Genomic DNA, 13,559 nt, shown 5'->3' with positions numbered 1-13,559 from the left:
TAGTTCGGTTTTCACTGTAACTGTTTGTACCTCACTAGAACAAGTAGGATTTTAGCCTTTAATCAAAGCTTGCGGTGGCTACTAGACCGCCCAAATACATATACCATGTGTCTCATAAATCCACCAATCCCTTGCATATAGATATTCCGCTTAGTTTATACACGTGAATACTGTGTTGGATTGGGCTACTTTCAGTGCTGATTAGCAAACCATACCAAGATGCATCACCACCATAACTAGCCATCCATATATTCATGGGAAACTTCCGAACTCATTTTCAGTCATATGAGTGTTCCCTGATGGGTCAAACAGTTGCACCTTTTAAGGGTTAATGACGGTGGGATATTTTTCACTGGAACGCTGTAATGCGTGGGACCAAATAACCATAAAGGCCCATATGCTTGGGTGGATCTCACCGCGTATCTAGCTCAGTCGTTTCCCAGCTGTTCCTCTCCTCTCCGTCCACCTCATCTCCGTCCACATCATGTCCGTCCTTAGTGTACAGGTATGCTGCTAAGAGGAGCGTCTCCCGACGCGTTTCTTCCTTATGGAGTCATCAGGGGAGAATGCTGCTGCCATTACGGGTCTCCCCCTTGTTTTCCGTGCCGCGCTAATCTAAGCGCCGCCCTCTGGCGGGTGACGTGCACTCCGGGCTTACCTTGTATTTCCGGATCGTTTTAGATGCTCTCCTGCTTCATTGAGCGCTGGGATTCCCCGCTCAGTGGCGCATGCGCACCACCAAAGCTGGGATATACATGTCCCTAGATATATGAGCGCTCTATTGCCAGAAATCTATAAAAGAGTTATGACATAAATGCATATGTTAATGCGATTTTGTCCCCTAAGGCGCCTCTTCATACTACAGCACTAATCCCATTCTCCATTCATTGTGCCGTGTATCTCATTGACACCTTGATCACAGGAAAGCTCATATAACAACTAATCCTCTTCACCTATTGGCAGGATTCATGATTTTCTCAGTTTTTTCTATGACTACACAATTATATGAGGCCCAGATTGTGTTATTAAAAAACCATTTCAATAATGTGACCTGAAGAGCAAGCAAGGATGAGAGGAAGAATATGCAATATGAAAAATGATGGCATAAATTAAAAATGTCTAACCTATTGCCAAAAAATTGGTTGACTAAGAAAAAGAAAGGTAAAAATAGGGTACGAATTTCCCTATGCGGGACAGCACCCTCCATCACCTCCAACAAACGTGGGAAAAGGTGACCCTATGGATGCCCTACTTATAAAAGTCTATGCTCTCTTGTTACCTACCTATCGCGGAGGTTGGCACCCTAGGAGAAACCTGCGCATGTGGCGCCCCACTCAACGTAGACTGTCCCAGAGTAACTTTCCCTGTAAGTCCCTCTCATATACAGAGGATAGCTAGAAAGAAGAGAATGTCCCATTAATAACCATTTAATACCCCTTTGACATGAAGAATAATAGATTCTTGATGAGGGCTAGTCATCGTGGAGTGGGGGCGCCACAAGCGAAGGTTATCAGGGTGCCAACCCCCGCGACAGGTAGGGTCAGAGATAATGAGACGCCCCACAAGACCGGAGCCCTAACAGGATACTCTTGATAAAATGATTTCTTAGACATGTCATTCTCTTCTTTCTAGCTATCCTCTGTATATGAGAGGGACTTACAGGGAAAGTTACTCTGGGACAGTCTACGTTGAGTGGGGGCGCCACATGCGCAGGTTTCTCCTAGGGTGCCAACCTCCGCGATAGGTAGGGAAAGGAGTGTAGATATATTGAAGTAGGGCATCCATAGGGTCACTGTTTCCCACGTTTGTTGGAGGTGATGGAGGGTGCTGTCCCGCATAGGGAAATTCGTACCCTATTTTTACCGTTCTTTTTCTTAGTCAACCAATTTTTTGGCAATAGGTTAGACATTTTCAATTGATGCCATCATTTTTCATATTGCATTTGTCTGAATCAATATTGGTATTCTTCCTCTCATCCTTGCTTGCTCTTCAGGTCACATTATTGAAATGGGTTTTTAATAACACAATCTGGGCCTCATATAATTGTGTAGTCATAGAAAAAACTGAGACAATCATGAATCCTGCCAATAGGTGAACAGGATTAGTCGTTATATGAGCTTTCCTGTGATCAAGGTGTCATTGAGATACACGGCACAATGAATTGAGAATGGGATTAGTGCTGTAGTATGAAGAGGCGCCTTAGGGGACAAAATAGCATCAACATATGCATTTATGTCATAACTCTTTTATAGATTTCCGGCAATAGAGCGCTCATATATCTAGGGATATGTATATCCCAGCTTTGGTGGTGCGCATGCGCCACTGAGCGGGGAATCCCAGCGCTCAATGAAGCAGGAGAGCATCTAAAACGATCCGGAAATACAAGGTAAGCCCGGAGTGCGCGGCACACGCCAGAGGGCGGAGCGTAGATTAGCGCGGCACGGAAAACAAGGGGGAGACCCGTAATGGCAGCAGCATTCTCCCCTGATGACTCCATAAGGAAGAAACGCGTCGGGAGACGCTCCTCTTAGCAGCATACCTGTACACTAAGGACGGACATGAGGTGGACGGAGATGAGGTGGACGGAGAGGAGAGGAACAGCTGGGAAATGACTGAGCTAGATACGCGGTGAGATCCACCCAAGCATATGGGCCTTTATGGTTATTTGGTCCCACGCATTACAGCGTTCCAGTGAAAACTATCCCACCGTCATTAACCCTTAAAAGGTGCAACTGTTTGACCCATCAGGGAACACTCATATGATTGAGAATGAGTTCGGAAGTTTCCCATGAATATATGGATGGCTAGTTATGGTGGTGATGCATCTTGGTATGGTTTGCTAATCAGCACTGAAAGTAGCCCAATCCAACACAGTATTCAAGTGTATAAACTAAGCGGAATATCTGTATGCAAGGGATTGGTGAATCTATGAGACACGTGGTATATGTATTTTGGCGGTCTAGTAGCCACCGCAAGCTTTGATTAAAGGCTAAAATCGTACTTGTTCTAGTGAGGTACAAACAGTTACAGTGAAAACCGAACTATAGGAGAGTATTTTGTATCTACATACGGTAGTTCCCACTGGAATATAGATTTGTTGCCCCATTTTTGGGTATCTATGTGAACAATTGTGGATTGGGAGTGATTTCCAACACTGACAATGCTGGTGGTTATTTGTTATGTATTTGTCTGTTGTTGTTTTTCCCCCTTCTGTGTTGGTATTAGGGCACAAATCACAATAGGTTATCTATTTTTTGGTTTTTTGTTTTGTGGATTTATTTAAGTGGCCCATTGATTGGTTCTTTTTAAAGTATACCTATTAAAGGTTACATTTTATCCAGTTGCTAAAAATAAGATTTAATTTATTGGATAAGTACACCACGCTCAATATATAGACGTTATACAGCACTGGAGGATTCTGGGTGATGACGGTGTGGTTGTTGTCAGGTTCCTATAAGGTGTCAGGACGTTGCTGTCTATCTCTCCTTGGAGGAGTGGGAGTATCTAGAAGGACACGAGGATCAGTACAAGTGTGTCACGATGGAAGAGCATCAGCCTCTTATCTCGCAAGGTATGAAAAAATATATGTATACTTGCTGTGTACACTGTCCCGTAATGAAGCATTTCTAATGACATGTACAAGTAGATCCTTTTTTTAACTCCTGCATTAAATCACACTAGAGATTAATTTTTACTGCTTATGTCTCTATACATGAAGTGGGGGCGGGTCTTAGTCTGTGTACAGGAAGTGGGGGCGGGCTTAATATTTGCACAGGAAGTGGGGACAGGCTTAATATTTGCACAGGAAGTGGGGCGGGCTTAATATTTGCACATGAAGTGGGGGCGGGTTTAATATTTGCACATGAAGTGGGGGCGGGTCTTAGTCTGTGTACAGGAAGTGGGGGCGGGCTTAATATTTGCACAGGAAGTGGGGGCGGGCTTAATATTTGCACAGGAAGTGGGGGCGGGCTTAATATTTGCACATGAAGTGGGGGCGGGTTTAATATTTGCACATGAAGTGGGGGCGGGTCTTAGTCTGTGTACAGGAAGTGGGGGCGGGCTTAATATTTGCACAGGAAGTGGGGGCGGGCTTAATATTTGCACATGAAGTGGGGGCGGGTCTTAGGCTGTGTACAGGAAGTGGGGGCGGGCTTAATATTTGCACAGGAAGTGGGGGCGGGCTTAATATTTGCACAGAAAGTGGGGGCAGGCTTAATATTTGCACAGGAAGTGGGGCGGGTTTAATATTTGCACAGGAAGTGGGGCGGGTTTAACCCCTTCCCGACCTGTGACACAGCGTATGCATCATGAAAGTCGGTGCCAATCCGACCTGTGACGCATATGCTGTGTCACAGAATGATCGCGTCCCTGCAGATCGGGTGAAAGGGTTAACTCCCATTTCACCCAATCTGCAGGGACAGGGGGAGTGGTACTTCAGCCCAGGGGGGGTGGCTTCACCCCCCCGTGGCTACGATCGCTCTGATTGGCTGTTGAAAGTGAAACAGCCAATCAGAGCGATTTGTAATATTTCACCCATAAAAATGGTGAAATATTACAATCCAGCCATGGCCGATGCTGCAATAGCATCTGCCATGGCTGGAAACCCCGATCTGGCCCCCCCACCGACTAGCGGCGGCGATCTGCAGCCGCCGTCAGTGTTCCCTACCCCTCTGTCCTGTCCTAAGTGTCTTCCTCGCCCCTCCCCCGTCCTCCCTCCGCCCCCCCCCCGCTGTCCGATCGCACCCCCCCCATACTTACCTAGTCCCGGTGTCCCTCCCGGTGTCCTCGGTCTTCTCGCATGGGCGCCACCGGCCGGCAGATTCGTTCCCATTACATTTTGATCGCTGTGGTAGGTTCTATCACAGCGATCAAAATAAAAAAAATAGTAAATAAACCCCTCCCTTTATCACCCCCATAGGTAGGGACAGTAATAAAATACAGAAATTATATTTATTTTTGTTTTTCGGTTAGGGTTAGGGTTGCGCTTAGGGTTAGGGTTGCACTTAGGGTTAGGGTTGCACTTAGGGTTAGGGTTGCACTTAGGGATAAGGTTGCACTTAGGGATAGGGTTGCACTTAGGGATAGGGTTGCGCTTAGGGATAGCGTTGCACTTAGGGATGCACTTAGGGTTAGGGTTGCACTTAGGGTTGCACTTAGGGATAGGGTTGCACTTAGGGATAGGGTTGCACTTAGGGTTAGGGTTGCACTTAGGGTTAGGGTTGCACTTAGGGATAGGGTTGCACTTAGGGTTGCACTTAGGGCTAGGGTTGCACTTAGGGATAGGGTTGCACTTAGGGTTGCACTTAGGGATAGGGTTGCACTTAGGGTTAGGGTTGCACTTAGGGATAGGGTTGCACTTAGGGATAGCGTTGCACTTACGGATGCACTTAGGGTTAGGGTTGCACTTAGGTTTGCACTTAGGGATAGGGTTGCACTTAGGGATAGGGTTGCACTTAGGGTTAGGGTTGCACTTAGGGTTAGCGTTGCACTTAGGGTTAGGGTTGCACTTAGGGATAGGGTTGCACTTAGGGTTGCACTTAGGGATAGGGTTGCGCTTAGGGATAGCGTTGCACTTAGGGATGCACTTAGGGTTAGGGTTGCACTTAGGGTTGCACTTAGGGATAGGGTTGCACTTAGGGATAGGGTTGCACTTAGGGTTAGGGTTGCACTTAGGGTTAGGGTTGCACTTAGGGATAGGGTTGCACTTAGGGTTGCACTTAGGGCTAGGGTTGCACTTAGGGATAGGGTTGCACTTAGGGTTGCACTTAGGGATAGCGTTGCACTTAGGGTTGCACTTAGGGTTAGGGTTGCATTTAGGGATGCACTTAGGGTTAGGGTTGCACTTAGGGATAGGGTTGCACTTAGGGTTAGCGTTGCACTTAGGGTTAGGGTTGCACTTAGGGATAGGGTTGCACTTAGGGTTGCACTTAGGGATAGGGTTGCACTTAGGGATAGCGTTGCACTTAGGGATGCACTTAGGGTTAGGGTTGCACTTAGGGATGCACTTAGGGTTAGGGTTGCACTTAGGGTTGCACTTAGGGATAGGGTTGCACTTAGGGATAGCATTGCACTTAGTGATGCACTTAGGGTTAGGGTTGCACTTAGGGATGCACTTAGGGTTAGGGTTGCACTTCGGGATAAGGTTGCAATTAGGGATGCACTTCGGGTTAGGGTTGCACTTAGGGCTAGGGTTGCACTTAGGGCTAGGGTTGCACTTAGGGTTGCACTTAGGGCTAAGGTTGCACTTAGGGCTAGGGTTGCACTTAGGGCTAGGGTTGCACTTAGGACTAGAATTAGGGTTAGAATTTGGGTTACAATTAGGATTAGGGTTAGAATTAGGGCTAGGGTTGGAATTAGGGTTAGAATAAGGCTATGTGCACATGGTGCGGATTTGGCTGCGGATCCGCAGTGGATTGGTCGCTGCGGATTCGTAGCAGTTTTCCATCACGTTTACAGTACCACGCAAACCTATTAAAAACCAAATCCGCCATGCCCATGGTGCGGAAAATACAGCGCGGAAATGCTGTGTTGTATTTTCCACAGCATGTCAATTCTTTGTGCAGATTCCGCAGCGTTTTACACCTGCTCCATAATAGGAATCCGCAGGTGAAATCCACACAAAAAACACTGGAAATCCACGGTAAATCCGCAGGTAAAGTGCAGTGCGTTTTACCTGCAGATTTTTCAAAAACGGTGCGGAAAAATCCGCACACGAATCCACAACGTGGGCACAAAGCCTTAGGGTTAGGGTTGGAATTAGAGTTAGGGTTGCAATTAGGGTTAAGACTAGGGTTAGGGGTGTGTTGGGGTTAGGGTTGGGATTAGGGTTAGGGGTGTGTTGGGGTTAGTGTTGGAGTTAGAATTGAGGGGTTTCCACTGTTTAGGCACATCAGGGGTCTCCAAACGCGACATGGCGCCACCATTGATTCCAGCCAATCTTGCGTTGAAAAAGTCAAATGGTGCTCCCTCCCTTCCGAGCCCCAACATGTGCCCAAACAGTGGTTTCCCCCCACATATGGGGTATCAGCATACTCAGGAGAAACTGGACAACAACTTTTGGGGTCAAATTTCTCCTGTTACCCTTGGAAAAATAAAAAAATTCTGGGCTAAAAAATTATTTTTGAGGAAAGAAAACATATTTATTATTTTCACGGCTCTGCGTTATAATCTTCTGTGAAGCACTTGGGGGTTCAAAGTGCTCACCACACATCTAGATAAGTTCCTTTGGGGGTCTAGTTTCCAAAATGGGAAAATGGGGTCACTTGTGGGGGGTTTCTACTGTTTAGGCACATCAGGGGCTCTGCAAACGCAACGTGACGCCAGCAGAGCATTCCATCAAAGTCTGCATTTCAAAACGTCACTACTTCATTTCCGAGCCCCGGCATGTGCCCAGACAGTGGTTTACCCCCACATATGGGGTATCCGCATACTCAGAAGAAACTGGACAACAACTTTTAGGGTCAAATTTCTCCTGTTACCCTTGAGAAAATAAAAAAATTCTGGGCTAAAAAATTATTTTTGAGGAATGAAAACGTATTTATTATTTTCACGGCTCTGCGTTATAAACTTCTGTGAAGCACTTGGGGGTTCAAAGTGCTCACCACACATCTAGATAAGTTCCTTTGGGGGTCTAGTTTCCAAAATGGAGTCACTTGTGGGGGGTTTCTACTGTTTAGGCACATCAGGGGCTCTGCAAATGCAACGTGACGCCCGCAGAGCATTCCATCAAAGTCTGCATTTCAAAACATCACTACTTCACTTCCGAGCCCCGGCATGTGCCCAAACAGTGGATTACCCCCACATATGGGGTATCAGCGTACTCAGGAGAATCTGGACAACAAAGTTTGGGGTCAAATTTCTCCTGTTACCCTTGGGAAAATAAAAAATTCTGGGCTAAAAAATAATTTTTGAGAAAAGAAAAATTTTTTTTATTTTCATGGCTCTGCGTTATAAACTTCTGTGAAGCACTTTGGGGTTCAAAGTGCTCACCACACATCTAGATTAGTTCCTTGGGAGGTCTAATTTCCAAAATGGGGTCACTTGTGGGGGAGCTCCAATGTTTAGGCACACAGGGGCTCTCCAAACGCGACATGGTGTCCGCTAATGATTGGAGCTAATTTTCTATTCAAAAAGCCAAATGGCGTGCCTTCCCTTTCGAGCCCTGCCGTGCGCCCAAACAGTGGTTTACCCCCACATATGGGGTATCAGCGTACTCAGGACAAACTGGACAACAATATTTGAGGTCCAATTTCTCCTGTTACCTTGGGAAAATAAAAAATTCCGGGCTAAAAAATCATTTTTGAGGAAAGAAAAATTATTTTTTATTTTCACGGCTCTGCGTTAAACTTCTGTGAAGCACCTGAGGGTTTAAAGTGCTCACTATGCATCTATATAAGTTCATTGGGGGGTTTAGTTTCCAAAATGGGGTCAATTGTGGGGGAGCTCCAATGTTTAGGCACACAGGGGCTCTCCAAACGCGACATGGTGTCCGCTAACGATGGAGATAATTTTTCTTTCAAAAAGCCAAATGGCGCTCCTTCCCTTCCAAGCCTTACCATGTGCCCAAACAGTGGTTTACCCCCACATATGAGGTATCGGTGTACTCAGGAGAAATTTCCCAACAAATTTTAGGATCCATTTTATCCTGTTGCCCAAGTCAAAATGAAAAAATTGAGGCTAAAAGAATTTTTTTGTGAAAAAAAAGTACTTTTCCATTTTTACGGATCAATTTGTGAAGCATCTGCGGGTTTAAAGTGCTCACTATGCTTCTACATAAGTTCCTTGGGGGGTCTAGTTTCCAAAATGGGGTCACTTGTGGGGGAGCTCCAATGTTTAGGCACACGGGGGCTCTCCAAACGCGACATGGTGTCCGCTAAAGATTGGAGCCAATTTTTCATTCAAAAAGTCAAATATTGCTCCTTCCCTTCCAAGCCCTGCCGTGTGCCCAAACAGTGGTTTACCCCCACATATGAGGTATCAACGTACTCAGGACAAATTGGACAACAACTTTCGTGGTCCAGTTTCTCCTTTTACCCTTGGGAAAATAAAACAATTGTTGCTAAAAGATCATTTTTGTGACTAAAAAGTTAAATGTTCATTTTTTACTTCCATGTTGCTTCTGCTGCTGTGAAACACCTGAAGGGTTAACAAACTTCTTAAATGTGGTTTTGAGCACCTTGAGGGGTGCAGTTTTTAGAATGGTGTCACTTTTGGGTATTTTCAGCCATATAGAACCCTCAAACTGACTTCAAATGTGAGGTGGTCCCTAAAAAAAATGGTTTTGTAAATTTTGTTGTAAAAATGAGAAATCACTGGTCAAATTTTAACCCTTATAACTTCCTAGCAAAAAAAAATGTTGTTTCCAAAATTGTGCTGATGTAAAGTAGACATGTGGGAAACGTTATTTATTAACTATTTTGTGTCACATAACTCTCTGGTTTGACAGAATAAAAATTCAAAATGTGAAAATTGCAAAATTTTCAAAATTTTCGCCAAATTTCCGTTTTTTTCACAAATAAACGCAGAAATTATCAACCTAAATTTACCACTAACATGAAGCCCAATATGTCATAAAAAAACAATCTCAGAACCGCAAGGATCCGTTGAAGCGTTCCTGAGTTATTACCTCATAAAGGGACACTGGTCAGAATTGCAAAAAATGGCCAGGTCATTAAGGTCAAAATAGGCTGGGTCATGAAGGGGTTAATATTTGCACAGGAAGTGGGGGCGGGTTTAATATTTGCACATGAAGTGGGGGCGGGCTTAATATTTGCACAGGAAGTGGGGGCGGGCTTAATATTTGCACAGGAAGTGGGGGGAATCTGTGGACTGGAATTGGGGTCAGGTCTCTGCTTCTGCTCTAATATCTGTGCAGCATTATACAGATGGGTTTTTGGTTCAGTACAAGCTGGAAGTGAGGGAAAGGAGGTTTCAGCACCTATAGTACTGGCAGAATTTTGATGAACTGAGGAGCAAACGTTTTGTAAGTTACAGAGCTTGAGAATCAGTATATTTTCTAAACATATTAGACTTTTATTTGCACCTGAAGCCGTTTTATACTGATGGTGTTGAGGGCAGTGGGGCTATAAAAGCCAATGGAGCTGATTTCTTTTAAGCTGTATAACAGACAGAGCAAACTTGGATGAGGCAGTCAGTCTTAATATGCGTCATGTTTATCACAGTGGTTCATGCTGTATGATACATTTATAAGAAATATAATGTCCCTGGTGTATGGAGGGTTAATAATTAGTGATGAGCGAGTAGACTCGTTGCTTGGGTTTTCCCCAGCATGCTCGGGTGATCTCCGAGTATTTGTTAGTGTTCGGAGATTAAGCTTTCATCGCGGCAGCTGAATGATTTGTAGGTCCTCAACTGGCAGCTTCATTAAATAGTACACGCAAAACGCCAGTGTCATCGTCTACAGTGAGGAGGCGACTCCGGGATGCTGGCCTTCAGGGCAGAGTGGCAAAGAAAAAGCCATGTCTGAGACTGGCTAATAAAAGGAAAAGATTAATATGGGCAAAAGAACACAGACATTGGACAGAGGAAGATTGGAAGAAAGTGTTATGGACAGACGAATCCAAGTGTGAGGTGTTTGGATCACACAGAAGAACATTTGTAAGATGCAGAACTGAAAAGATGCTGGAAGAGTGTGACGCCATCTGTCAGGCATGGTGGAGGTAATGTGATGGTCTGGGGTTGCTTTGGTGCTGGTAAAGTGGGAGATCTGCAAAAGGTAAAAGGGATATTGAATAAGGAGGCTATTTCTCCATTTTGCAACGCAATGTCATACCCTGTGGACAGCGCTTGATTGGAGCCAATTTCATCCTACGACAAGACAATGACAAAATACACACCTCCAAGTTATGCAAGAACTATTTAGGGAAGAAGCCGGCAGCTGGTATCTATCTGTAATGGAATGGCCAGCGCAGTCACCAGATCTCAACCCCATTGAGCTGTTGTGGAAGCAGCTGGACTGTATGGTGCAAAAAGTGCCCATCAAGCCAAACCCATTTGTGGGAGGGTCTTCTGGAAGCATGGGGTGAAACTTCTCCAGATGATCTCAGCAAATTAACTGCTAGAATGCCAAAGGTCTGCAATGCTGGGATTGCTTCACATGGAGCATTCTAGACTAAAGCAAAGTGTGATGGAGAAAATGGGCAGCACGGTGGCTCAGTGGTTAGCACAGCAGCCTTGCAGCGCTGGAGTCCTGGTTTCGAACCCCACCAAGGACAACGTCTGCAAAGAGTTTGTATGTTCTCCCCGTGTTTGCGTGGGTTTCCTCCGGGTTCTCCGGTTTCCTCCCACATTCCAAAGACATACTGATAGGGAATTTAGATTGTGAGCCCCAACGGGGACAGCAATGATAATGTGTGCAAACTGTAAAGTGCTGCGGAATATGTTAGCGCTATATAAAAAATAAAGATTATTATTATTTCAAATAGAAAATCTTTTTTTCGAACCTTGTCAATGTCTGGACTACATTTTCAATTCATTTGGCAACTCATTTGATTAATAAAAGTATGAGTTTTTATGGAAAACACAAAATTGTCTGGGTGACCCTAAACTTTTGAACGGTAGTGTATATTTTAAATTTGATTCTTTTCTTCTCAAATAAAAAAAATTAAACCCATACCACACGTGAAAGAATGTTCCGCTCATCCCAATGGTATTCAGCCTAGAAAGCATACTCTTGCCTCTGATAATGATAGTGAGGCACAAGTTCCCACCTTTCTTTATTTTTCCTAGTCCTGTTCCTCAAGTGATACCAATTTGCTATGCAGACGACCCAGGACAGAAAATTAACCAGAGCCCACTGTTACTGACCCTGTATGGACCTCACCCTGAAAATTATGATCCACAGATTTCTGATTTTTGTGGCGCAATCAGGAATCCAATTTGACACCATCGGCCTCACAGAGACGGACTTTTCAAAATCATTTTCTCTGAGGATTTTGTTGAACATCATGGTGGTCGAGACAAATTTTTTGCGCTCAACAATTTTTCACCCTAAACTCCAGCACTTTATTTTCTTATCTGCACCCCTGTAGACGCAAAATGAAGACCGATTTTTCAAAGTTCGGCTGTTCATTGATCACTTCAGCAACAAGTTTGTGAGGTGTACGTTTCCCAAAAGGGGGCCATGTATGGAATTAAACTCTACAAACTGCTAGAGTATCTCAGGGTACACCCACAGGTTTAGAGTTTATTAAGGGCAGGACACCTGTATTCAATCCCCTGAATGCCCCACTATCCTGGGAGTGCATGGGAATTGTTGCACCCACTGCTGGATCAAGGTTATCACCTCTACGTAGATAACTTTCATACCAGCACCCCATTCTTCAAGTCCCTCTGGGTGAGTAACCGCAGCCTGCGGTACTGTCTGCAAAAATCAGAGGCCTCCATAGGATGGTAACTGGGCAGCTGCTCAAAGGGTGAGAGCAGAGCCCCATGTAGTGACCACATGCTGATGGTCAAGGACAAGAGGGATGTCCTTATCTTGACAACCATACATGGTGATGGCCGCATTTCCTCTACACAGGTCCACAAACCAGATACCGTGACATAGAGGGCCCAAAAGATCGCAGTGTCTGGTCATACGAAATCCTGCACTGATTAGAACTGCTTCACCATCCTATTAAACAGTGTTTTTTTTTCTTTGCTTTGTCATTACAAGGGTTAATCAGTTCAGTTTATCTCCTGTAGCTCTCTATCCTGAATTGCCTCAGCTGTTCGGTGTTGGTCACTCCCTTCTGGTATATATGCTCACTGCTTGCACTTGGGAGTTACCAGTGATAGTTTTACTTCCTGTTTAGGTGTTGGTGGAGAAATTCAGTGTTTAGAGTAGGCGGTTGGAGAGTTGTTCAGGAGATTTCTGCTTGAAGTTGGTTTGCATACTTATCCTTTTCCTCATCCTCTCCTATTTGCCTATTTGGTTTCGCCTACCTATCCCTCCACTGTGTTCCACTCCATTGTTTTGTCAATATATTTGTATGATTGTAGTTTTCTTTGATTCTTGTCTGTCTACCCTTGTTTATCTGGTTAGTGTAACCCTATACACTTCAGCCTAACACCTCCCTGGGTGGGGGAGGTAACAGATAAGGTTTAAGATAGGAGCATAGCAAGGTACGTGACTCCAGCATCTCTATCTTTTGGAGTAATCCGGGGTACAGGGATTGACCAGGGTGCCCATCAAGTTCGAGGGATCAGGTTGGTGCCCACTGTCCCTAGTCACTATGTGACTGTGTCCTGTGGTACAACAAGAAAATGTGTGGAGTTGATCTCTCTGATCAAGTCCTCCAGGCATACAATGCCATGAGAAAAGACAAGGTGTGGTACAAGAAGCTGGCCGTGCACCTCGTACAAATGGCAATGTATAAAGCTTTCGTGCTATCACTATGTGCAGGCCAGACCGGGACCTTCCTTCAGTTCCAGGAGGTAGTGATCAAGGCCCTAATATTTGGAGTTCAGGAAGGAATGGACCCCAGTACTTCAGTAACTGAAGGGGTATCGTACCAGGGCAACATTTCTCCTGTGAGGTCCCTCAAACTTCAAAGAAA

The 13,559-nt window shown here is 45.0% G+C and overlaps 2 protein-coding genes across 2 annotated transcripts in view; both read left to right on the top strand.

Moving 5' to 3' along the window:
• The window catches only part of LOC143793593 (gastrula zinc finger protein XlCGF66.1-like), a 124,316-nt gene extending 111,469 nt beyond the window's left edge, over positions 1-12,847 (top strand). The window contains exons 4-5 of the mRNA XM_077280661.1: positions 3,448-3,571; positions 12,816-12,847. Of these exons, the coding sequence (XP_077136776.1) occupies positions 3,448-3,571; positions 12,816-12,847 (156 nt within the window). The remainder of the gene's footprint in view (positions 1-3,447; positions 3,572-12,815) is intronic.
• Positions 1-13,559, top strand: part of LOC143801430 (uncharacterized) — a 977,383-nt gene that overhangs the window by 723,798 nt on the left and 240,026 nt on the right. The gene's annotated exons all lie outside the window — the stretch shown is intronic.

Source organism: Ranitomeya variabilis, chromosome 1, assembly GCF_051348905.1.
Source record: "Ranitomeya variabilis isolate aRanVar5 chromosome 1, aRanVar5.hap1, whole genome shotgun sequence".
In the NCBI taxonomy this organism is placed as follows: Eukaryota; Metazoa; Chordata; class Amphibia; order Anura; family Dendrobatidae; genus Ranitomeya; species Ranitomeya variabilis.
The sequence above is the reverse complement of the archived record's forward strand: the minus strand, read 5'-3'. Positions and strand labels throughout refer to the sequence as shown.